The following is a 27,299-nucleotide window of genomic DNA, read 5'->3' as shown; positions in this document are numbered from 1 at the left end:
TTATTCTTCAATATATGTTTTTCAAATAAACATAGTTTATTAAAAAATAATCATTTCAATGAAGACACCATACAAAAACAACAAAATTATTAATCATCACAGTAAAATTTTAAAATAAAGCATTTAGCTGTAATAGTTTAATGTAAATAATTATATAATGAATACCTGGAGTGGCAGTTCCTGAAATGGGTCATTATCATCCTTTTTGTTGAATAATTGTAGTACACTATTTTCAGAAAACCGCACATACACCTTTTTCCAAAATCGATTACCAGTTATTTTCTTTTTGTTTGGTTGTCTCAACATCATTTCCCAACCATCACCTTCAAATTTTTTTGGAAACTCTTCAAGTGGCTGTGATGTATCTTCATCAAAAAGTGGAGTTGAAGGACTTTCTTGTGATTCGGTTCTTTTCACACTTGCTTCCCCAAGAGCAGGAGGAGGTTCCTTTTCAGGTAACGTTGGTATCAGCTCTACTTCCACTGAAGCAGCACTTTTTTTTTCAATAGCAGCATCTGATACATCAAAATTCTGGTCAAACGGGTTAAATTTTGATGATAATGGACTCTTTGTAGGGGTTTTTGGAGGTGGTGGAAGCAAAAGAGGTGGAATATCTAAGGAAGACAGTGATACATCAGTTTTTTCCTTCATTTTCGGCTTGATAATTATTGAAAAATCTGGACCTTCATCATCGTCAAAAGAATCTTGTGATAAATATTTTGGCAGAAGCTTAATAGGAGTGTTTTCAGGTGGCTTAGTCATTGACAAAAATGGATCAAAATTATCAACACTTCCAAAGCCCTCAATTACATGTTCATTTTCTTTAAGTTTTGAAGATGGTGCAGTAAATGGATCAAAAATGTCTACCTCTGCTCCAGTATCTTCAGTCTTTTCAATTGCCTGCTCAAACTTTGCTGCAAATGCTTCAAATGCTGCAGTATCTGTATAAGGAAGGGAATCCTTTACAGGTTCAAATGTCATCACCCCACTAGTGTCAAATGGATCATTCAGGACTAATGCTTTATCTCCTTCTGAAACAGAAACTGAACTTAACAAGTCAAATTCACCAAACTGAATACTTTCTACCTTAGGACTAATACTTTTGCCTTCTGAGAAATCTTGAGTTGGTACAAGTGAATCACTTAAAATATCACCTGACAGATAACCCTGATCATTGGAACTAGATTTTAACCTTTTATCTTGTATACCTTTGTCAAAAGGATTTATTAATGAGTCATCTATCATGTTCATGCTGCACTTGCCATTCTCATCAACACTAACTTCAGTGAACATGTTACTGATAGCATTTATTGCAACAGACTGTTTGAAACTATTACTTAAATCATCAGGTAAAGGCAATTCATATTTTGCATCAGATGCAATAGAAGATAAAGGTGAATCATGTTTTGTATCTGCTAAATCAAAAATGTTGGAAAATGGATCACTTGATAATTGATCATTAACTTGTATAGGTTCAGTGGTACTAATATTTTCAGTTGGCTCAGCAAGTGCTTTTTCACTTATACCAAAGAAATCCAATTCGCTAACAGTATGACTTGTTTTATCTAACTTAATTTCAGTTTTGGTATTTACATGCGAAATCTGAAAATTAGACGTGTGCACAGGTGATGAAATTATACCACTAGTGTCTGGCTCTGATGTGTTATCCTCTGAGGAACAAATTTTTGCATTTCTATAACCAACAACATCTGCACCATGTGCCTCAACACTATCACTAAACTGTAAGTCAAAAGGATCTAAATCTTCCTTATCATGAAAGGATTGTTCAACCTGACTTTCTGACAACTCATTTCCATCACCACCAAAAACATTCATAAATTTAACATCCTTATCAGATGTAGTAATATCATCATCTGTCATAAAAAGATCAAATTCAAGGGTAGATTTTATTTCTTCACCTTTCTTTCTGCTACCCGTGACATCATCTGTTTCATCAAGATTTAAACCAAAAGGATCCAAAAGCGATGCAGACTGTCCCCCTGTATTTGTGTTATTTGCAGAAGAGTTATTAAACTTATTATCTAACAGATCTATTTTGTGATTTAATGGAGCCGTTCCTACTTCAAATGGATTAGTGCTTATCCGTGATGGACCAATTAGCCTTTCAGTGTTGTTACTACTGCTGCTATTTTCAAGTTTAAAAGGAACACTTTTTGCACCTAAGTGTAGTTCAGAATCTGAAAGAAAAGGATTATTCATTGTGTCACTGTCTAATAACAAATTAGTGCCTTCTAGATTTTCTTTTTGGTTTATATCTGTTGCTAATTCCTCAACTTCAACTGTTGACAAAACCGAAAGGTCACTGATGAAACATCCAGACTGTTTGTCATTTTCTAAATTTTCTAAAGCAGCTTCAGTGGGATGTTCTGATGGTGCAAGATGAAAATTTCCCAATTTTTCAACGAACGATGTATCAAATGGGTCATCTTTTGTTGCAAAATTTTCAGAATCCTGAGATAATGATTCAGGCACCTTTTCAGGAAATAAATTAGCAGCACTATCAACAAACGAAGTATCAAATGGATCAAGGCCTTCTTGATCAACATCAACAAATGCATTGATTACTGCCTGTGACTTTACATATTCATTCTTCTTATCAAAGAGAAATCCCTCTAGAAAAGAAAGAGGCACAGTCTCTTCATGGCTGTTCTCATCTACTTTACATGTATATGATGGTATGTCACTTATCAGCAAATCTGCTGTATTACTTTCATTTATATCAGACTTCACTTTCGGTGGTGGAGGCCGAGGAGGAGGAGGTTTTGCTACTATATTTTCTGATATACTTTCAGCAGTTTCATTAGTTCCAAAAGAAATAGAATCATCTTCAAAATGTACCCAAGACTGCAAAGTTTGTGGTAGTGCATTAGCATCATCATCAGAGTCGGAAAAATCTGGCTTATTAAGCACAGAAATGGCACTACTGTCTTTAAACTTACTAAGAGTATTTTGAGTCTTCTGTACAGTATCTTGAACACGTTCAGTTAACTGCTGAAAAAACTGCCATTCTTCAGTATTCCTCTGTGATTTTTCACCTTCACTATTTTCACCCTGTACAACCTGTTGTACTGTTGCAATTACATCAAAATCATCATCTTTATCATGTCCCTTTTTGTGATGCTTTATTTTTTTCTTTATAAAATTCATCTCCTGGAACTATTCTATAGAAAAAGAAAAGTTATACTTTAAATTAAAAAAAAAAGATACAAATAATTCATTATTTAATTTGAAAAAAAAAAAAAAAAAAAAGAGCACAGTATAGAAAGCACACTCATTAAAAAAAGTGTCACAATGGTAAAATTTAATAATAATTCCATTTACAAAAGTCTATTGCCAAATGAAATTTTAATAATCATCTTATCATTTTTGAATCAACAACAGAATTTTGGTACAATAATAGTGTTATCAGAAGTTCGTTTAGAGCAAAATCTTGTCTGTTTTTGTTATTAGCCAATGTGATCTAATCAGCAACCAGGTATTGTTTTTGCAAGTATGGATTATTCATGAGTAATAATGTAAGTCATTTGCTATTACTGAGTGCTACTGCTAGATGTCAGAAGGGAAATCTGGAAAAAAAAAAAAAAAACTTTCTGTGAGTTTTATCCCCAAAAGTCAAAGTGATGCCTCAGGTTGATTTCAAATTGGTTACAATATCAAGCTACAGATAATTACATAAAGTAGAGATAGTTATGATAATAAAAACTGGCTCTCAATGGCCCACATCAATGCCACAGTTTGCCCACGATCATCAAGACACATAGTGGCAACCCCCCCCCTTTTTGTAAGATTAATTTGGTTTTTATTTGATCGTTTCTAAATTTTTCCAGGTATGTATTAATAAACTTTGTTCTCAAGAACTGGTTTGGAATAATTTCTTTGTTGTGAATTAAATTCCAGCCCTAAATTATGCCTAAGGAAAGTAAAAAAGCACTGCTCAAAATAAACTATTTCTCTAGAATCAAAGATACAAATTTTGAATCGTCTTAAAAAAGGGGAAAGGTATCATATGTTGCAAAAGTTTAAATTTAAATAAAGCAACAATCCGAACCATAAAGAAAAATTAACAGAAAATTAGAACTGCTGTTGCTGCACATATGACAGCTCGTTCTCGTGCCCCAATAATTGAGAAAATGAAAAAGAACTCGGTATTTGGATTGACAATAGCAGTAAAAAATGTATCCCATTAGATGGCAATATAATTAAACAAAAGGCACTAAAAATTTATAACCATTTAAAAGAAAATGGAGAATCATCTGTTAACCCAGAGTTTGTTGCCAGTGAAAGTTGGTTTGAGAAATTTAAAAACTGCTTCTCATTAAATAACACAAGAATTCAAGGGGAAAGGTGCATTGACTGATAATGAGGCTGCCAAGAAGTATGCAGAGGAATTTCAAAAAATTATTGAAGAGTAATGATACATACCATATCATGTTTTCAATGCCAATGAGACAGGTCTTTCATGGAGAAAAAATGCCTAACAGAACATTTATTGAAAAAAAAACACTAAGCAGTACCAGGTTTCAAGGCATGAAAAGATCATATAATGTTACTTATGTGCAGTAACACATCAGGAGATTACATAATAAAACCTATGCTAGTTTATAGATCCTTTAATCATTGTGCAATGAAAGGTGTAAATAAAAATGCATTACCGGTATATTGGAAAGCAAATAAAAAAGTTTGGGTAACTGCCGATTTATTTAAAGAATGGTTTCTTTGCCAGCTATGGATCACTATTTAAATTGGAAAAATCTAGATTTCAAAGTTTTGGATAAGGCACCAGACCATCCAAAAAATTTAAGTCATAAGATCAAAGATAGTTTTGTTGCTCAAAGTAAAACCATCAACATTAAATGCATGTTAGAAAAATGTATGGCCAAAGTCAGTTCATTCAGGAAATATGGTCGAAACGGCAGAAAACGGAACTGCTGCAATAGTAGAACTTGCTAAGTCGGTATGAGGGGAAGGTTTTGATGATATGACTACTCAAGGCATTCAAGAATTACAGGTAGAAAAAGAGGCTGCCAAAGCGGATTTGCTGGAAATGGCATCGGAAGTAAACCAAATCAATTCAGATGATGATAGTGCAGAAGAAACATCGGATAACTTAAGTGGAAAATTAGTTTCCCGATAAGGCACTCTAGCGCTGTTCGCTCGGTTGTTGCTTTTGTTTTTGGTTTTTAGAAGCATTAGCAACTAAGGCCATATTGCTCCAGGGATATGCTGTGGTCATTTCCTGACCTTTCTGCATCCTCCGTATTTGGTGGTCATGGGCTCGAACCCCCGTCTAATCAAGAAGCATGTGCTATGCACTGCTGCTCCTGCCCACCTGGTTAAGGAGGCACCTGCTCACTCGGTAAACAGACGGTAGGTTTCATCAGTCTGGAGCAAAGTCGAGAACGATATATTAGCATTAGTAGAGGCATATGATGCAAAAAAGCAAGCTTATGCAGCATCAGCCAGAAAAAAAAAAAAAAAAAACTTCCACTTCACCCCCTCCGTTCGTTCAAAATACCTGTCCAGCTGAGCCTTAAATTTATTTAGGCTAACTTCAACAACAAGGGATGGAAGTCTGTTCCACCAACCAACTACCCGCTGGCTAAAGGCAAATTTCCACACATCTATCGTACATCTGTCTTTCCTCAATTTGAATTTATGCCCTCTCAGGTGATTCTGAATAAGAGACAGAATCCCATCAGCACTGAGCATGCTCAAACCATTCAAGGTTTTATACACCTCTATCAGATCACCTCGCCGGTGCCTAATCTCCAGACACTGTAATTTGCAAAACTTAAGCCTTTCTTCGTAAGAGCAACCCTTTGTTACATTCACTAACCTTGTTGCCTTACTCTGTACTCGTTCCAGCAGCTCTACATCCTTCTTGAAATGAGGCCTCCAGACCTGTATACAGTACTCAAGGTGTGGCCTGACCATTGCCTTATACAAGGGAATAATCACCTCCTTATCCCTGCTAGAAAAATTCCTGTATATCATTGATAAGACACCATGAGCTACTCTTGCAGCCCCTCTGCACTGCTCAGAGAACTTCATATCTGCCTGCACAATTACCCCCAGGTCTTTTTCATTCTCTACCACTCTCACCGTAGTACCACAGAGTTGATACATTGCTCTGGGGCTGCTGTTTCCCATATGTGGTACTTTACATTTGCCAATGTTAAACTTCATTTGCCACCTCTCGACCCATCTGCTCAACCTTGCCAGATCCTGTTGCAGCAGCATAGCGTCAGTAGTGTCTTTAACAACCCTGCCATGCCTACCTGTCAATATTGATTGGCAGGTAATTTGGCAGCAAATTACTAATGGTAATTTGTCTTAATCACACATGCCCTAACCTTTTTCACCATTACAGTATTCCGTAATGGTGAAAAAAGGCCAGATTACCTCGACTTGAATCCCATGGAAGCTTGAACCCCTCCCGAAGTGGAGGGGGTAACCTAAACTTTTTTCTTTAGAATCAGTCATATTTAGAAATACATTCATAAAAAAATTAATTTTTTATGACTGTATTTTTATTTTATTGTTCAATAATATGCCCTAATGGTGAAAAAAACTCAGGTTACCTCCACTTGAATCCCATGGGAGCTTGAACCCCTCCCGAAATGGAGGGAGTAACCTAACCTTTTTTTTTCTTTAGAATCATGGGTGGACTAGCACATAAATTGTTTATTAACAAATTATTAATTTTTTATTACTGTACTTTTATTTTTAAAGACATTCATGTAGATACACATGTATCATAGCATCAATCAGCACCTTAATAGCTATTCAGTATATATATAAAGAATCTTTCTTTCTTTTTCTATTATTTCCCAACCTAACATTTAAGTTTAGGTCGCGAAATACAAGGAAACCTTTTCTTTTATTTCCTAACCTACCATTTAAGCTCAGGTTATGAAATACAACGAAAAACAAAGAAACCTTTTCCTTTTTTCGTAACCAAACCTAAATCAATAATACAGTACAGTAAAAACACTCATCAACTCCAAAAATCTGCTTTTAATAATGAGAAAAAAAAAAAAAAAAAAAACACAATGAAGAACATAAAAACGAACGGAACAAAACTTTCTCATTAAAAAAATTCAACAACTTTAGTTTCTTCCAGTGGGCTTCGATATTATTCGTATGTGCTCCTGTATGTGGATCTACAAAATGTTCCTTGTGTTTCACCGTTAAATGTTTAATTTTTTTTTTTTCTAAGGCCGTAATATGGCTATATGCATGCCATTCATCTGCTATGTGGTAATATTTTTCTTCACTACTTTTCTAATAATGCGCAAAACAGTTTTTGCTTTCCAATTTTTTATCAATTTCATGACGACGAATTTAGATTCTCTTTCGAACGCACCAAACACCCATTTCTCTTCTTAGCAGTTAAATTTCGTCCTCTGTGATTTGGTTTTACCAATACAGTTTTGTCTGCTTCTACAATTTTCCCCGATCCACCCAACTTAATGGGTTTTTTATCAACTGCAATTTGCAAATATCTCTTAGTTTCTTATAAAACTTAATTGCTGTCACTTTCGAAATCTCCAGATGGAATGCTGTGGTAGTTACTGGCATGCACGTTGACCAAAAGTACATAATGTACATTATCTTTTATGAAAGTTTTGTATTTTCCATAAAACTATGTTTCAATAAAGAAACTCGCGAAGAACATTTTTTACAACACCACCACTTTCCACATGACTCTGTTCGTGATTCAATTAGTTGAAAATAATCATTGCACTTAAAACAGTACAATTTTGGTCTTATCAATTTAGTTTTCATCAAAAAATCAAGCAACGTTTTATTTTCCTTACATGTTTCTTCCATCTTTAAAAGATTCATCGCTACTATTACCTGTTCACCATTCATTACAAAACTATTATGCACCGTTCTTTACTGGTAAATATACATCATAATGCCAACCAATGACTACGCAGTAGCTTGTCGTCTGTCGCGCCCACCATCAATCATTTCATCGTTTGCCACGCCTACCTGTCAATCAATATATCCTTCTCGATTTCTGCTCCAGACCAATAACACCTACTGTCTGTTTACTGAGCGAGCAATGCTAGAGTCTGGTGTCGAGAAACTAATTTTCCGCGTAAGTTATCCAACGTTTCTCGTCATTCTCGTACAGGCTTTCTTTACCTTAGCCAAAAGCATACAGGAAGGAATAAACTTAGCCGAGCAATTGGAATCTTATTTTTTTTTAAAAATTCAGATCCTTCAAATGAAAGAAGCACAAAATTCAAAAGGGAGCTTCGAACATGCTTAGCTCCATACCATGAAATTTACAAAGATCTATCAAGCAAAAAGCAAACAAACCTATATTACTGATTTTTTAAAGAGAGCAGAAGATACACAAAATCTAGATGCTGCAGAAGAAAGTTCAGAAGGTGAAGATATTCTATAACAGAGAAAACATTCTCATTTGTTTGTGCTTAGCAATGATGAAGAAAATTAAATGAACTTACATTATCTGACATATATGTATCACAGTATAATATATATGTATCACAGAAGCTTAATAAAAATTAAGCTTCCACTAGTTACAAAAAAAAAGGTATATTTTTGTTGCTTTTGGAAAATAACTTCCCCCCCCATTTTGTACTGGTTCTAAGTCCTGTATAACCCGGTTTCACACTACGAGATTTTATAGGACCCTAACTATGTTATATGAGGGTTACCTGTACAGCATTAAACATGTGCACTAATCATTGCCACAAAAGGATAATGATGACCTTGTTCCTGCTGGTAAAATTCCTACATATCACTGAAAGAATTCCATGACTTGTCCTAAAACCCCGTCTGCACACCATGGAGAATGTTATGTCAGACTACAATTAACTCTAGATCTTTTTCATTTGCCTTGAGTTTAGTAATATCCAACCTTACTCTGGAATTACTGCTATCTAAATGCAGAACCTTTAAATTTATTAACCTTAAAGTGTGAGATATACGAAAACAGATGTTTTGGAGAGCACTGACTTTTTTTACTTATTTAATGTATTAAATTATGTTTAATAAATAGTTTTAACTGTCATAATCACATTGGCTTATTTTTAAATTTAGCTATGGATTTAATAAGTTATAACAATATTCATAGTCTTTGCAATCAGTGACTCAGGCATGAACATCATATCTCATAATAACTTAGTGCTGTAGTAATAATTGTAGTGTTTTAAAGTGTAGTAAATAAGTAGCTGGAATGTCCTAATCACGCAGGTATATTTCTGTATTTAGCTAACAATTTAAAATTCAGTAGCATTATTTAGAAACATAATAGAGTAGAAACAATTTAAAATACACTTATTTTAAATATTTCATTTTAAATTAAATCAGACTAGAATCATGCTTCTGATAGAAGCCTATCAGAAGCTTATATGAGAGGCTGAGGAATAGCACTCTTTTATGATCACCTCAAAGAAATTAAAAACAGGGACCAATCAGCTCTCAGCTGCTTAGTACAATGCTAGAGACTACACTCGTAAAAACACATAACACAATGCAATCCTCCACGGCAGAAAGTGCTGGTCCCACAGGAAGTAGCTATTGTCAGTGCTCATTCGCAAAGGAAAATGAAAATATATTTTGATGCTTAATTGGATAGGTGGAACAGGCCCAGTGTGTGTCTGCCAGCAGCAAAAATAGATGCTATGATGTATCTTAAGGGATAATAGAGAAACATTATCCCTTAAGAGTACAAAATGTGATATTGTTATCACAACAATTTATAAACAATATCATATTATTGTTGTACCAATGACTTTAAGAGCAGATGATCTGAGGATTTACTTAACAAACACATGGCAACGTTGAGAAAAAGTCATGAGTCAGGATTAAATATAAAAGTATCTGCAATTCTGCCCAGACACGACAGTGGGGAGTACACTGTACAAGCTCCTCAATCAATTTGGCAGTAAAAAGGTTAGTCTAGGCTCATGGAGCAGAATTTTTCCAAGCATGGTCTGTGCTTCTTAACAGTGGAGAATGTTAGGGATGGCATACACTTAAATAAAGGGTTGCAAGAATATTTGCTGATGCTATTGCAGTAGTGTTAGGTGAGTTGGTAAACTACAAACCTGGGAGGAGTTACACAGACTAACAGCAGCCACAGGCAGAGGTGTGATTCTTCCACTGCTTTTATTGGAACATGCAGTAGAAGCTGTAAATCAAGGTGTCAAGGGTTACAATGCTTATTAGGGATTCTCAAGAAACAAGCAAATAGACTGCTTGTGTATCAGTCACTATGAGCAAAAACAAGTACATGAATACTTCCATGTACACTAATACTAGAAGCATAGTAATCAAATTTGATAAATTTCAAGTACTGGTTAAGTTATCTAACAATCTATCAAACAGATATTGTAGGAATATCAGAAATAAGGTGTCACTTAAATTTAAGGAATGCACAAGTTAAAGATGTGGAGTACAATACAAATGTGTACAGAAAAGACAGGGGGGAAGTTATTCTCTTAGTTAAGAAGCATACAGAATCTCAGAGAGAGAGTGCACCCAGTCAACAAGGGTAACCACCAGTGCAATATTGAGTATGTCTGGGGTAACATACACACTGGAAACACCAAAGTTGAAAGTAGGAGTTTGTTACAGGATTAATGACAGTGATCAGTAAAATGAACAAATGTACACAAAAAATAGAGTGGGTCAGTAAATCAGAATGTCTTATAATGGGAGATTTTAAAGTTCTTGATACTGAACCAAACTTGAAAGTATGACAATCACCCAGAATGAAGACTTTTCTGGATTAACTGTCTGCTGTTTTCTACACCAGAATGTTAGAGCAGCAACGAGAAAAAGCAATAATCTTGATCTGATTAACAGCAGAAACTCTTCAATCTTTAAGAATCTGCAGATAAAAGTACCACTTTTATCTGCAGTAAATCCCACATAAATACACTGTAATAACTGCCACACACAGTGGCAGTGATTACAGTGTATTTATGTGGGATTTACTTAAAGATATAACTACTGTCAAGGGCAGAGGGAAGACGTTATGCTTTTGTAAAGGTTACTACAATGGTCTCAGCCAGTTTCTAAAATCTATTCACAGTAGGACCAACTGATGATGTTACCAACACTGAATTCTAACTGCATACAGGATAGTAAACTTAGAAGCTACTAAGATTTTTATGATTATGATGGTCCTTTTTATACCAAATAAGAGATACTGTTCAAGGTTTAGACCTAATGGAGGTCTAAACTAAGATCTTATCAGATTATGAAAAGTCTCTAACAAAGAATGCTAAACAAAGACTTTATTACTTATGTAAACACTAAAGGAAAGAGACAAATCACAACTGGTCCACTAGATATGAGAGGTAAACTATTGATCCTGCTAAGGTTGCTGAAAAAGTGAATAGATATTTTACAGCTATGTTCACACATTAAGAATTTTTTAGGGATGAGGATGTTGGAAGCAAATGATTGCAAGGAGCTAAATGATTTTGTGATAACTGAGAGGAAAGTGGAAGAGAAATTGTTGAAGCTAAATGTGAATATGACACCTTTAGCATTAGTAGAGGCATATGATGCAAGAAAGCAAGCTTATTCAGCATCAGCCAAAAAAAAAAAAAAAAAAAACACACACCACTCCCATTTCACCCCTCCGTTCGCTCGAAATACCTGTCCAGTTGAGCTGTAAATTTGTTTAGGCTATCAACTTCAACAAGTGATGGAAGTCGGTTCCACCAACCAACCAACCAACCGCTGGCCAAAGGCAAATTTCCGCACATCTATCCGACATCCGTCCTTCCTCAATTTGAATTTATGCCCTCTCAGCTGATTATTTTAAGCAAGATGAAGAATCCCATTAGCATTGAGCATGCTCAAACCATTCAAAGCCTTATACACCTCTATCAGATCACCTCGCCGGTGCCTAGTCTCCAGACTCTGTAATTTGCAAAACTTAAGCCTTTCTTCGTAAGAGCAACCCTTTGTTCCATTCACTAATCTTGTTGCCCTTCTCTGTACCGGTTCCAGCAGCTCTACATCCTTCTTGAAATGAGGCCTCCAGACCTGTATACAGTACTCAAGATGTGGCCTAACCATTGCCTTATACAAGGGAATAATCACCTCCTTATCCCTGCTAGAAAAACTCCTGTATATCATTGACAAGACACCATGAGCTACTCTTGCAGCTCGTCTGCACTGCTCAGAGAACTTCATATCTGCCTGCACAATTACCCCCAGGTCCTTTTCATTCTCCACCACTGTCAGTGTAGTACCGCAGAGTTGATACGTTGCTCTGGGGTTACTGTTTCCCATATGTAGTACTTTACATTTGTCAATGATAAACTTCATTTGCCATCTCTCAGCCCATCTGTTCAACCTTTCCAGATCCTGTTGCAGCAGCATAGCATCAGTGGTGTCCTTAACAACCCTGCCAACCTTTGTATCATCTGCAAACTTGGACATTAAACTTGATATCCCATCATCAATATCATTCATAAACATCGAAAACAACAACGGACCCAACACTGAACCCTGAGGAACTCCACTAATAACATTAGTCCACGTTGAGCAATGTCCATTGATTACCACTCTCTGTCTTCTGCCACTCAACCATCCCCTTATCCATAGCAGCAATTTGCCTCCAATGCCACACTTCTCCAATTTGTGCAGCAGTCTTCCATGTGCAACAGTATCAAAAGCCTTTCTAAGATCCAAATATATAATATCAAAGTTATTCCCTGCATCCAGTTCTTTTGTGACTACATCATAGTATCCAATCAAATTGGTCAGGCAAGACCTGCCCTTAACAAAACCATGCTGCGTCTGAGCTATAACTGAATTCTTGTCTAGTATGATCCTGCAGTGCTTCCTTAACCAGTGCCTCCATTAATTTTCCTGGAACTGAAGTTAAACTAACAGGTCTATAATTACTTGTGTCAGCCTTTGATCCTCCTTTGTGAATTGGGGTTACATTTGCACATCTCCAGTCTATGGGTACCTCCCCTGAGTCCAAAGAAGCTCTCATAATTATGGCTAGGGATTTCCTTACTTCCTTTGCTGCCTCCTTTAATATAACTGGATAGATCCCATCCACCCCAGGTGCCTTTTTTATGTTTATCCTCAACAATCTCTCCACCACTTTCCTCTCAGTTATTACAAAATCATCCAGCTCACTGCCAATGTTTACTTTACCTACATCATTCTCCTTCCTGAATAACTCCTCATGCGTGAATGTAGATGCAAAATACTCGTTTAGATTGTTAGCCACCTGAGTAGGATCCTCAACTGTTGAACCATCAATATCCAGTGGACCAATCTGATTCATCCCTTTCCTTCTTGAGTTTAAATAGGTAAAGAACTCTTTTCTGTTTTTCTTTGCATCCTTTGCCAAGGATTTTTCATAGTCTGCCTTTGCCTGCCTAATCTCCTTTGTGACTTGGTTACAGACCAACTTATATCTATCATAGGCTTCCATGTCACCCATTAATTTGTATGTATCCCATGCATTTTTCTTCTCTGCCACATGTCTCATTAGTTCATCTGACAACCACTTAGGCCTAAACCTTGAACAATATTTCTTAGTTGGTATGTAAAGCCTGGTAGCCTCCAAGATTAGTTCCTTGAATGCTTCCCATTTTGAGTTTGCTGTTGGTAACATCATCAGTTGGTCCCACTGTACAGAATTTAAATACTGTCTCAGACCATCATAGTCGCCTTTACGAAAACAAAAACCCTTCCCTTTACCTCTGATGGTAGTTACCCCCTTGAGTAAATCCCACTTCAACACACTGTGATCACTGCCACCTAGTGGTTCATTTATCTGCAGATTCTTAATGAAAGAAGAATCACTACTGATAATCAGATCAAGAGTATTGCTCCCTCTTGTTGCCTCACGAACATGCTGATGTAGAAAACAATCATCCAATAAATCCACAAAAGCCTTGCTAGTGTGCAAGTGACCAACCCACAAATTCCAGCCAATATCTGGGAAATTAAAATCCCCCATTATAAGACTCTCTGATTTACTGGCACACTCTATTTCCCTGTACAATATCTTATTATACTCATCAGAGTCATTAGGCCTATAGCACACTCCTACTCTCAATTTTGATTTCCCTATCTTATATCACACCAAACTGACTCGACACTGCCCTGTCCATCGATGTCGACTGGCTTCGCTTCCTTGGACTTTATGTGTTTTTTAACTAATAGCATAACCCCCTCCTTCCCTCCTGTCCTGTCTATCCTTTCTATACACATTGTATTCCCCAAATTCCAGTTCTGCATTCCTTATATCTGTGTGACACCACATCTCTGATATCCCAACAATATCTGCCTTTAATGTTTTGAGCAATACCTCAAATTCATCAAATTTATTTACCAAACTCCTAGCATTGGTGTACACGCAGGTATACATGCACCTGTTTCTATTCTTGGCTACCCTAACACAACCCATGTGTTTACTTGTACCGCAATGACTCCCAGCAGTCTCTAAAATATCCTGCATCTTGTTTTTCAGGCTTCTGCTCATTTCAATAGAAGCAGTGCAAGAATCACTTCCACCTCTGCCACTGGCTACTGTTAATCTATTAGTTCTTGTATCCCCGCCAACTAGCAGTTTTCCGACCCACCTAACTCTGCCTTGAGAGCATCAGCAAAAATTCTTGCACCCTTTCTATTTAAGTGTATCCCATCCCTGTAGAAGCAATCTCTCCTGTTAACAAGTACAGTCCAGGCTGAAAAAAATTCTACTCCTTGAGCCTTGCACAATCCCTCCAGGGCCGAATTGATCGACAAGGCTCTCATCATATACTCCCTCCTATCGTGTCTGGGCAGAATTGCAGACACTTTCAAATTCAACCCTAATTCACGGCTTTTTTTCAACAGCGGATGGGATCTATCCAGTTATATTGACAGGCAACAAAAAAGTTAAGCAAACCTTTAGACATAATTATGAAAGAATCCCCCCTGAATTCAGGGGAAGGCCCTATGGAGTGAAGATATGCAAATGTATTCCCAATACAAAAACAGGAATCAAAGGGCGATATGAGTAATTACAGTTAGGCTCGAATTCTATTCCAGGACAACTAAAAGATATATTTTGGCCAGATCCTCAGACTATGAAGGAGTTTACTAATGTATGGGTTAGTGCAATTACATTATTTTTATACATAGTAAACTACCAAGGTAGATGAATTAACACTGTTTTAATTATATCTCATATTGTGAGTACCTTCACAATGAGGTGCCATGATATTGTACTACCTCAAATAAGTAACGCTTCATCAACAAGGTGAGTTGTTACTTATTCTCGGTGGATACCACCACACAAATGGCACCGTTTCAAGGCTTTTTGGCCTCTCTTTGGTGGGTAGGCAGGTATCTGGTGTTGCAATAGTGCCAACCCAGTTATGAAGTATAACTCCACAATATGAGAGATGCCTGATGGTCTGTGCAATAGTTTAGACTAAAAGACATATTTTGGCTAGAGTCTTAGACTATGGAATTTACTAACATATGGGTTAGTGAAATTTCATAATTTTTATATGTAGTAAACTGCCACCAAGGTAGATGAATTGTTTTAATTATCAGTTACTTCATAACTGGGTTGTCACTATCACAACACCAGGGTATCTGCCCACCCACCAAAGAGAGGCCAAAAAAGCCTTGAAACAGTACTGTCTGGGTGGTGGTATCCACCGAGAATAGGTAACAATAGTCTTCTCCATTGGTGAAGGGTTATTTATTCGAGGTAGTGCAATATATCATGGAAACTCATGAAGATACTCATAATATGAAATATAATTAAAATAACATCATATGTTAGTTCCAGGAAGATTAATGGAATCACTGACTGAAGCAGTAATGCAGGACCATCGTTATACAAAAATCACAGGAAGGATTTATTAAGAGGTGACTTTGCCTGACTAATGTAAGTGGACACTATGATACAATAACCAAGGAACTGGATGCAGAAAAATAATTTTTAATCATATACCATTTATCCAGCAACCCAGTAACCTGAGGGTTGCCAGACAGGGGGTTTTTCCGGAATTCGGGTAGCCAGGCCTAAAATGCAAAACAAAAACATGAATATTTATTGAGCTGAGTTGATTCATATCAATTACATGGCATCATCAGAAGAAATATCCTGATAGTGTTGGGAAGATGTAGTTGATGGGATAGACACACCAGAAGTTGAAGGCTGGGATTCAGTGCCTGTAGAGCTTACCTTGGAAGAAAGTTTCTGAAATATATCCTTTAAGCTAAGTTGTTTTAGATATTTTGGTCTTTCTTTTATAAGCAATTCTTGAATTTTATAAAGAGACATTATGTAATGCTCCGTAGCAAAACTCCTCCATTCCATTCCTTGAATCAGTTCTACCATAAGGCTTCCAATTCTTTCAATACTGATTTTTTCTTCAACAGTATCATCATCCTCGTCATCACTCTCCTTATCTTCATTTTCATTCATTACCATGTCTGTTAGTCTAAGGGTAACTGAAGCATCATCATCAATATGGAGGCACTCTTCCACTGCATCATAATCCAACAACTGGGTCTCAGGACATGACAAACCTTTAGCAAAATTCATCAAGTCATCGACAAATTTCTTCTCTCTTGACACCCTCCTCAAGTCCAATGAAATCATGTTCTTGTTCATGATCATCATCAAAGACTGATTCTTTCCATGAATTATGCCAACCGTGTTTTAAAGCGTCTTCATTAACCCTGTCCCAGATGAATATTTTTAGTTCGTATTATAGTTCACATTAAATGGGAAGTGATTGCAAATTCTCAGACAACAAATTTTCTTTCAGTTATCTATAAAATAGTGCATAATAAAATTTCCATTTTGCACCCCCCTTACAAGGTTGTGCCCTGGGCACATTCTCCAGTTGCCCTGCCCTCACTACAGTTCTGTATATACAGTATATGTATACATAACTAAGTTAATATAAAAGTTATTAAAAAAAACCTAAGACTGTGAGCAAAAATACTGACAATATAATCTTTTTAAATATTGGTTTTAAACTTTATTGGTTTCTGGTTTTTGAAACTTCAGGATACTCGGGAGCTGGATAAATGGTCCCACACCGTATATTTAGAATTCCAAAATGCTTTTGATACTATCTGCTCCCTACTCATAAAAGACTATTGTACAAATTGGTGCAATATAGCACCAATATTAATAGTGGACACATTTTCGGACACATTTTTACTGGTATTAATTATTGAACTTGATCTTTTATACAATAAACATTAACTATAAGAATGCAAAAATCAAAATTCATTTTACGATGGAGAGTGAGTAAATCACAAAGTAAAGAGGGGAGCAAGCAGGAAACATATCTCTTTTGTATTTACCAAAGGATATAGTTCATTTAATATTGTCATCGTTACGGTATAGCATAGCTTGATAGTGTATATCTCGAGCTTGATAGTTAAGGTATAAGATAAAATTATTTAGTGGAATATGTATTACTGCATTAGCTTAGTAGAGTATTATATAGTAAAATATAGCATAGTAGATTTATCAATTAAATTTATTAACCTTACTAATTTTCATTGTTAATTAATTTCATCGTATTTAAGTGGAAATCAGACTAGAGCAGCAAAGTGGTGGGAGTGCTGTGGCTCTCACAAGGCATCACAACCTAAAAAAATGTGCAACTTGTGAAATGTTTGCAGACTATCTGGAACAGAATATGATCTAGACAAGGAGGATGTCTTTGTGTGTGCTAGGTGCCCAGAGTATCAAGAAATTAAGTGCCAACTCTGCATTCTGATGGGCATCTATGCGAGTTTGAATCGTAGGGTAGATGCCCTCGAAGGAATTGAAATGGAGGGCCCATCAAATTCTCAGCTCCCCAACTCAATGCAGAGCTCACTTTTGTGCATCAGGCAACACAGAGGCTATCTTCAGGGCAGAATGCGCTAGTCCAACAGGAGCTAGTTATTGTCGATAACTCTATTGTCAGGTAGACAGAAAATATATTTGCAAAACGGATAGGTTGATTAGGACCAGGGTATTCCAAAGTCAAAAGTTGACGTTGAATAACAGATATCATCTTTTAAGGGCACAAAGGGTGATATTGTTGTACACATTGGCACTAATGACATTAAGAGTAGGAGATCTGCAGACTTACTTAGCAAGTACAGGTCAATGTTATAAAAAAGTCACGAATTAAGGTTAAATTTGAAAGTGTCTGCAATTCTGACCAAACACGATAGGAGGGAGTATATGAAGAGCCTTGTCAATCAATTCATCCCTGCCCTGGAGAGATTGTGCAAGGCTCATGAGTTGAATTTTTTCCAGAGTGGTCTGTGCTTGTTAAGAGGAGAGATTGTTTCTACAGGGATGGGATACTCTGAAATAGAAAGGGTGCAAGAATATTTGCTGATGATATCGAGGCAGTATTAGGTCGCTCGGAAAACTGCTAGCTTGGGGTGATTCACAGCCTAATAGATTAAAAATTGAGAGGCAGAGGTGAAAGGGATTCTTACATTGCTTCTATTGGAATAAGCAGCAGCCTGGAAAACAAGGTACTGGGGCAAGGTATTTCAAGAGCTGCTGGGAATCATCATGAAACAAGTAAATACATGGGTTGCGTTACAGTAACTAAGGGTAAGAACAGATAACTTGCATATACACCAATGCTAGAAGTATAGTAAATAAATCTGATGAATTTGAGGTGTTGGTAAAGACATCAAAGGCTAATGTTGTTGGGATATCAGAGACATGGTGTCACACAGAGATAAGGAATGCAGAATTGGAATTTGGGGAGTACAATGTGTACAGAAAGGACAGACAAGATAGAAGTGGAGGAGGGGTGATGCTGTTAGTTAAGAAACACATAAAATATAAGGAAGCGTTGACATGGGTGGACAGTACAGTGTTGGGTCAGTTTGTGACATAACCAGTGAAAAAACCAAGTTGACAGTAGAAGTGTATTATATGCCTAATGACTCTGATAAGTACAATAAACAACTGTACAGAGAAATAGAGTGGGCCAGTAAATTAGATTGCCTTATAATGGGGGATTTTAACTTCTCAGATATAGAAGGGAACTTGTGGGTTGGTCACTCACACACTAGTAAGACTTTTGTGGATTTATTGGATGATTGTTTTCTTCAGCATGTTCGAGAGGCAACCAGAGGGAGTAATACTTGATCTGATTTTGAGCAGCAATTCTTCATGCATTAAGAATCTGCAGATAAAGGAACCACTAGGTGGCAGTGATCATAGTGTGTTGATGTGGGATTTACTTAAAGATGTAACTACTGTCAGGGGTAAAGGGAAGGGTTTTTGTTTTCATAAAGGTGACTACAGTGGTCTCACAGATTTTTTAAATTCTATGCAGTGGGACCAACTGATGATGTTACCAACAGCAAATTCTAAGTGGGAATAATTCCAGGAATTAATCTTGGAAGCTACTAGGCTTTTCATACCAATCAAGAAGTACTGTTCAAGGTTTAGGCCTAAATGGATGTCAGAGGATCTAGAGAGACTCGTGGCAGAGAAGAAAAATGCATGGGATGCATATATATTATCAGGAGACACAGATGCCTATGGTAGATATAAGATAGTCGGTAATCAAGTCACAAAGGATGTTAGGCAAGCAAAGGCAGATTACGAGAAATCTTTGGCAAACAATGCAAAGAAAAACAGTAAAGACTTCTTTACTTAGGTAAACTCTAAAAGAAGAGGATGAATCATATTGGTCCACTTGACATTGGTGGTTCAATTGTTGATGCACCTGCTGAGCTGCTGAGGTAGCTGACAAACTGAATGAGTATTTTGCATCCATTCACACATGAGGAGTTAGTCAGGGAGGTGAATGCCAGAAGTTTATCTACTAGAGAGGTAAATTATTTTGTAATAACTGAGAGAAAAGTGGAAGAGAAATTGTTGAAATTGAATATAAGAACGGCTCCTGGGGTGGATGGGATCTATCCAGCTATAATTGAGGAAGCATCAAAGGAAGTTAGCAAACCCTTAGTCATAATTATAAAAGCTTCCTTGGACTCACAGGAGGTCCCCATGGACTGGAGATGTGCAAATGTGACCCCAATTCACAAAAAGGGATCAAAGGGTGATCTTAACTTCTGTTCCATGGAAATTAATGGAGGCACATTGGCAACGTTATGTATGAGCAACAGGAGGTAACAGAAGTTCACAAAATCCACTGTGGCGGAAGCCAATCAGAAATGGAAGATGGCATGTGATACCTCAGCAAAAAAAATTGTCTGAAACACTTTATAGAATGTGTTCAACAAACTATAAGTCGGTAAATCTTCAGAACAGTGTACTCCCTCCAACATGGCAGAAAGCAAAACATTGGGAAAGCAGTGATTGACAAGTTGATTCTGCCCGTTCATTGTGTTCCCCTTCTCCTTGACATCACATGACAAATCCTTACATTGCAGCCAAAAAATAACAAAAAAAAAAAAAAAAACAGAAAAACAAAACTATTCCACATGCACTAATGACAAAACAGCTCTTTCCCAATCCACAAAATGTCTAAATAAATACATTTCAAAATAAAATATTCACAGCTCCTGCTGCCAAACAAACACTTTTGCAACACACCATTACCAAACAATGCCACGTGTGTTTATAATGAAAGTACTCTTTTTACACGCACAAAATGTCCAAAAAAATGCTTTTCCATAAAACTCCACAATCTGATGACCCTCCTTATTTCAGCGATAAAATCGCTTCTCTTGCTTCAATCTGTCCCAAATTACTACCGTAACATAACCCAACCTACCCAAGCAAAAAAGCCTCGGCCAACGACCAATTTTTTGCTTGAATCCCTCCCAAAGTCACGTAAAAACATAACCTTTTTTCTCTAAAAACTGAAACAAATCTAACCTTTTTTTCTCAAAAAACAAAATGAAAACTACTCCAGCCCCCAAGCCCTGCTTTTCCAACCTACTACAACAACATGACACGTGTGTTTACAATGAAATTACTCTTTATACATGCACAAGTCCAAAATAAGGCATTTTCCATTTGGCGATAAAATGGCTTCAATCCATCCAAAGTTATCACAGCAACATAACCGAACCTAACTAACCCAACTCAAAACAAAAACCCACACTTCGTAGGCTTGAATCTGCCCCAAATTTAGTCACACAAACAAAAATCACATCATGAATTGTAGTCGCGATCAACAACCAGTTTTTCGCTTAAATCCCTCCTGAAGTTGCGTAAAAACCTAACCCTTTTTCACCAAAAACTAAACAAAACCTAACCTTTATTCTCAAAAAACTAAACGAAAACATAGAAAACTCACCTCATCAATCCTAGCTTGAAGGCATATATACATTGTGAACAGCATTCAGAAACTCCATAGTCAGATTTTTGCTATCTGAGTGCCTACACCGCCACATATATTCTGCGAGGTAGGAGTCAAAGTGACCATTTACAGTCCTTGGTGGCAATTGCTGTATAATACCACTCCACGTTCCCTCGATACTGTTGGTGTTATTACCACTTTCCGTCCTGAATTATAACATAACCCAACCCACACAAACAAAAAAAATCACCTCAGCTACCTGAAATCACCCCGAATAAGTTAAACTGATATTTTCATCTTTTACATGGTCTTCTACAGTTTCAAACAACAAGGCTGCCACCAAAAAAATTATAATTTCGCATTTACCGCTACAATCCCAAACAACCACATACTCTCGCATGACATCCACCTGCCAATCACAGCCGTCTTTCTCGCTTCCATGAAAGTACCCCGGAGGTCTACGCTATTCTGGAGTTCAGCCTTATAATTGTTCCATGTCAGTTGTCTGCTGAAAATATCACAGTATAGGTCCAAGAAGTCAAAGAAACATCCATTAAGAATCCTTAAGGAGTTTCATGCCATTAGGCTCAATAGTAGAGCAGTTGCTCAATATCACAGACACCTGTTCAAAAAGACACTTGGTGTTATTCTTGGCATTTATGGACTCTAGAACAGTAACAGGAGTACTATGATGGAGTGATTAATACAAGGTTTTGTTCCAATGTATGTGGAAATTGCTGGAGAGCACACCCTGCAACTATGTATCATCTCGACCATGAGGCTTTGTGGAAGTTGTCCAACGATATGGAATTATTCCAACTGGTTTGGTGGGGAGTACCTGAAATTATGAAGTACATGACCTACTTCGATATTTTTGACAACATGACTATTTAGACATTTCAACATTTTTGAAATGTCTAAATAGATCATGTACTTTGACAGTACCAAAGAAATGGACTATAGTAGTTCCAAGGAAATGGACCTTGTCAGTATTGACATGACAATGCTCTATATCACACAACTGGTTTGCAAAATAATGACATCGAAAAGCTGCTGCCCAGCCTGGAATCTAAACTCCAAAAAACATGTACAATGTTACTGGATTGCCGAATTAGATGGCAGTCACAACAGTCTTCTAGCAGAAACCATGTCCAAGATATTTGTGGCTTTCATACAAAACAAATATGGCCTAAACCATGTATTATGCTTCTGAATTAAAAGCACTTTTTTACAACTAACTGTGTGTGTCTGCATGAGCATATGAGTGCCTGAATACTTCTGGTCATTTAAATGTGTATCCTCTGATTGCCTGAGATCACCCCAGGGGCTCACATCTGGTGAGTACGGGCTTGGTACACCCAGGATCCTGAGCTGAATATCATCATTCTTCTCTTTCTTGGCGATTCCCTTCTACTTCTCTCTCTCTCTCTCAGGGTAATTCCGATTTTTTTTTTTTTGCCTGGTGCAGCATAAGCCTCAGGCTTCCTTGCACCATATGGCTAATAATAATAATAAAACACAAAATAACTACTTCTTATAGGACTAGTGTGTGTGTGTGTGTGTGTGTGTGTGTGTGTGTGTGTGTGTGTGTGTGTGTGTGTGTGTGTGTGTTATGGGGGTTTAACGGTGCATAAGCTGCTGTGGCTATGATGCGCCTATTCACAGGAAAATGCTAAAAACATAATTTAGGCATAACAACTTGGTTGTGTTTACAAAGATATTTTAGAATTTATCATATAGTCCAATTATTTTCAGATAAGAGAAAAACTCGGTGATGTTTGCATCATCTCCAATAATATGTTGTAATGTCACTGGTTCTCGTAGATTACTCAGGGAACACAGGACGGATGTTCTGTCCTGTTGATAGTGAGGGCAGTCAATCAGAATATGTTTGACTGTTAAATTTTCTGAACAGTATGGACATTGAGGAGGATCTTCACCTTGGAGCAGATGGAGGTGGGTCAGATATGTGTGTCCGATACGTGCCCATGCAAGAACCACTTCTTCTCTTCGTACTGTTTTGGTGCTCGAGTGCCAATTCTTTGGATCGTGTTTCAACTGGTAGAGTTCATTATTTGTTTGGATGTGCCATAGCTCTTTCCACTTCGCGAAACATGCTGTTTGTATGATGTGACAGTAGTCAGAGGCTGGAACCGGAATAAGTATCGGAATGGAGGTTAAATCAAAAGTTGAGGGATTTTTAGCAGTTTCATCAGCAAGTTCGTTACCCTTTATCCCTGAATGTGCTGGGATCCAGGAAAAGGTCACTGATTGATGACATTCTTCAATTTGTAATAGGAGTCTTCCGATTTGATTTAAAACAGGGTGAGCCTTGTAGGAGGAGTTTTGCATTGCGGTTATTGAGCTGAGAGAGTCTGTGTATACAACATATTTTAGAGATGGGTAGAGATTCGGGTTGTCTAAAGCTAATTTTATTGCGCAAAGTTCTGCGGAGAAGCTGCTATACTCAGGTGGAAGGGCAGTCGAAATGATAGTAGAGGGAAATACTGCCGCTGCTCCAACAGCTGAATGTGATTTGGAGCCATCAGTAAATATGGGCAAAAAATCAGCGTATTTCTGAATATGGCTTGCATGGAGTTGTTTCACATTGAGCGTTGGTAGACGATTCTTTCCCCACTTGTGAAGATAAGTATCGAAATATAACTGAGGAGGGGGAATCCATGGCGGTTGGGAGTAATTCATTAAATGTTTCCTGTTGAAAATTTGAACGTTCCAACTCTGCATTAATTCAATAAGGCGTAAGCCTGCCGGTCTTATTTTACTGGGTTTATTTCTATAGAGGTTTTGCAGTGGTGAATTAAAGAGGTATGGCTGAATAGGATGATGATAGCAATTTTGTATTCGGGCTGCAAACTTAAGAAGCAGCGTTTTTCTGCGTAGGTAAAGGGGGCTCATCAGCTTCAATGTACAAACTATGAGTAGCAGATGTCCTGAAAGCACCAAGTGCAATGCGCTATGCTGTACAGGATCCAGCCATCGTAGTGTACTCTTACGGGCGGAATCATAAAGTGGAGCACCATAATCCAATCGGGATCTGATCAATGCTCTATATAAGAGCAACAGAGATGTACGGTCTGCTCCCCAAGACAAGGACCATTTATGGCAGATAAAGCTCTTAGTATGTTCAGCTTTTTGAGGCAGGATATACGAACAGATTTAATGTGCTCAAGGAAATTTAGTTTCCTGTCAAGGATTAATGCCAAGAATCTGATGTTGTTAGTCACTGGAACGGTAAAGTTTTGCATCTGAAGTTTGGGATCTGTATGCATTTTCCGTTGATTGCAAAAGTGTATTGCAACAGTTTTCTGCCTTGATAGACGATAGCCATTTAACTCTGCCCACCTTTGGACTTTATTCAAAGATATCTGCAGCTGTCGTTCAATGGATCTCATATTCTGAGAATGGCAAGAAACAGAGAGAGCATTGGCATAAAGGTAGGTCTCAATAGTATTTGGAATTTCTTCTGTGATGGAATCGATTCTAAGGGCAAAAAGGGTTGCACTCAGTACAGACTTGTGGCACTCCTTCACTTGTGGCACTCCTTCTTCCTGTAAAAATGTCACAGAAAGCGAGTTGCGGTATCGAACTTGGAACAAATGAGTCCTGAGAAAGTTCCTGATGAATATAGGCAGGTTGCCTCTAGACCTAGAGCATGGAGGTCACTGAGAATACCACGACGCCAGGTAGTATTAAATGCCTTCTCTATGTCTATGGAAACCATAACAAGATGTTCATTTTTTACAAAGGCATTACGAATTGCAAACTCTGCTTTAATCATGAGATCTAAGGAGAACCTTTTCTTTCGAAAGCCATGCTGATTATTGCTAATTAGTTGTTGCGTTTCGATGATCCAAACAAGGCGATTATGGATAATTTTTTCAAGTAATTTACCGAGGTAACTGGATAGAGAAATAGGTCTATAACTGTTAGGACTGGTAGGATCTTTACGGGGTTTCAAAAAGGCAAGAACTGTGGCATGATGCCAAGAGCTGGGATAAATGTTTTCCATAAATATCCGATTATAGTAGACCAGCAGTATTTGTAAATTTCTGTCACCAAGGTTTTGTAACATAATGTAAGATATTCCATCTGGCCCAGCGGCACTGTTGCGTGTTGTTTTAATGACATGTAGAAGTTCATGATGTTGAAGAGGTTGGTTATATGGAAAGAAAACTGAGGTTCGAAAGTTGATGGCTCGTTGTTCAGTCTTGGTCTTTATTTTCTGAAAAACCAGAGAATAATTTGATGCTGCAGAAACTTCAGCAAAGGTTTTGGCCAAGGTATTTGCAATGTCTTCAGGAGCAGATAGTTCTTGCCCATTCCATAAAAGAATTGGTGAAGGGGTGGTTGGAAATTTTCCAGAAATCTGCCTGATTTTCTTCCATATTAACCTGGAGTTAGTGTTTCTGTTTATGGTAGATGCAAACCGAATCCAAGAATTTTTCTTGGCTTCTCTTTGAATGCGACGTGCTTTTGCTCCTAGTTTCTTGTAATTGATAAGATTAGCTGTGGTTGGGGATCTACGAAATAAATTCCACGCTTTATTTTTTAACTTCTTAGCTATTGTGCATTCTTGATTCCACCAATAGTTAAGGTGCTGTCGGGACTGGGGATTCGACAATGGAATTGAACATTTAGCTGCAGACAGTAGGTGTGAAGTGATATTATCTGTGGCTTCATCTATCGACTGTGTTGGTATATATTGCTCATCCAGGGTGACAACTGATTGAAATTTGACCCAGTTGGCTTGAGAGAACTTCCATTTCCTGCAGGGTATGGCTAATGGTGGTTGTGCAGTGAGCAGATCACAAATAATCGGAAAATGGTCACTGCCCATGGGATCGTCCATAACAGACCATTCTATGATTGGAAACAGAATCGGGGAACATATTGATAGATCGATTGCAGAGGTTTGTCCAGTTGTTAGTTGTATGTGAGTGGGTGCACCAGTATTAACAGTAAGGTTTTACTTATCCAGAAAGGTTTCAATTAAGCGGACATGTATATCAATTTTTTTCGATCCCCATAAGGGGTCGTGGCCATTGAAATCACCCAAGAGACAGACAGAGGGTACTAATTGCATTAGAAGGTTTTCAAGATCTCGGTAAGAGAAGGTATGACTTGGTGGGAGATAGACTGATACTAGTGTTAAAGCAATCTGGGTTATCAAACGTACGGCGACAACTTCAATTTTAGTTTGCAAAACAATTTGCTTGGTCGGGATCTTTGAGCTGACCAAGATGGCCATGCCCCCACGGGCAGCATTTGAAGTATTATGATCGTGCCGATAGATGGCATAGTTCTTTATGTTGGTGGAAATTTGAGGAGTTAGATAGGTTTCCTGTAGACAGAAACCAACTGGAGAGTAGCGATTAATTAAGACTTGAATATCATTAAGGTTGCTACGAAATCTTCTACAATTCCATTGTAGAATGTAATGCATTACTGATGTTTAGTAGAAGAAGCTGTTTCTGACTGTTTTTTTTTAATGTGACTGTCTTGTGACGTTCAGGCTTTGGTTTGTCTTTTTTTGGGAATAATGGTCGACCGGTGTCCATTTCTTCTTCCGCATATATTTCTAAGATCGGTTCTTCTTGTCTGGATGAGTCAATATCCATAGACGTTTCTTGGATATTCTTTTTTAAATTTTAGTTACGATTATTCAATATAGAAGAAATCACTGGGGGAGGAGAAGGAGATGTAGCTGGTACTGTAAGTGCAGTATTACTTGCCTGGTTCAACTGTTTCGGGACACTGGACTGTTGCTGAGAGAGAACAGTCTGAGCCCAGTCAGAGATTGAGGTGGTTGAAGGGACTGTAACATCAGTTTGGGTGGCCACTGATTGATATTTTTGCACAATATTGGCGTATGTACGTTTATTCATATTGGGAGTAAGTAATTTCCGTGCTTCTTGAAAGCTTACTTTATTTTCTATCTTATATTTAATGATTTGCTTTTCAGTTTTCCATCTG

At 37.4% G+C, this 27,299-nt stretch overlaps 1 protein-coding gene across 1 annotated transcript in view; it reads right to left on the bottom strand.

Annotated features, from left to right (window-relative positions):
• Positions 1-27,299, bottom strand: part of LOC150084576 (uncharacterized) — a 434,502-nt gene that overhangs the window by 325,202 nt on the left and 82,001 nt on the right. The window contains exon 2 of the mRNA XM_090376289.1: positions 166-3,182. Within this exon, the coding sequence (XP_090232415.1) occupies positions 166-3,168 (3,003 nt within the window). The 5' untranslated portion in view covers positions 3,169-3,182. The remainder of the gene's footprint in view (positions 1-165; positions 3,183-27,299) is intronic.

This window comes from Mastigoproctus giganteus, chromosome 6, assembly GCF_048544385.1.
Source record: "Mastigoproctus giganteus isolate SK-2022 chromosome 6, ASM4854438v1, whole genome shotgun sequence".
NCBI classification, from domain to species: domain Eukaryota; kingdom Metazoa; phylum Arthropoda; class Arachnida; order Uropygi; family Thelyphonidae; genus Mastigoproctus; species Mastigoproctus giganteus.
This window is presented reverse-complemented; position numbering and strand designations above follow the sequence as displayed.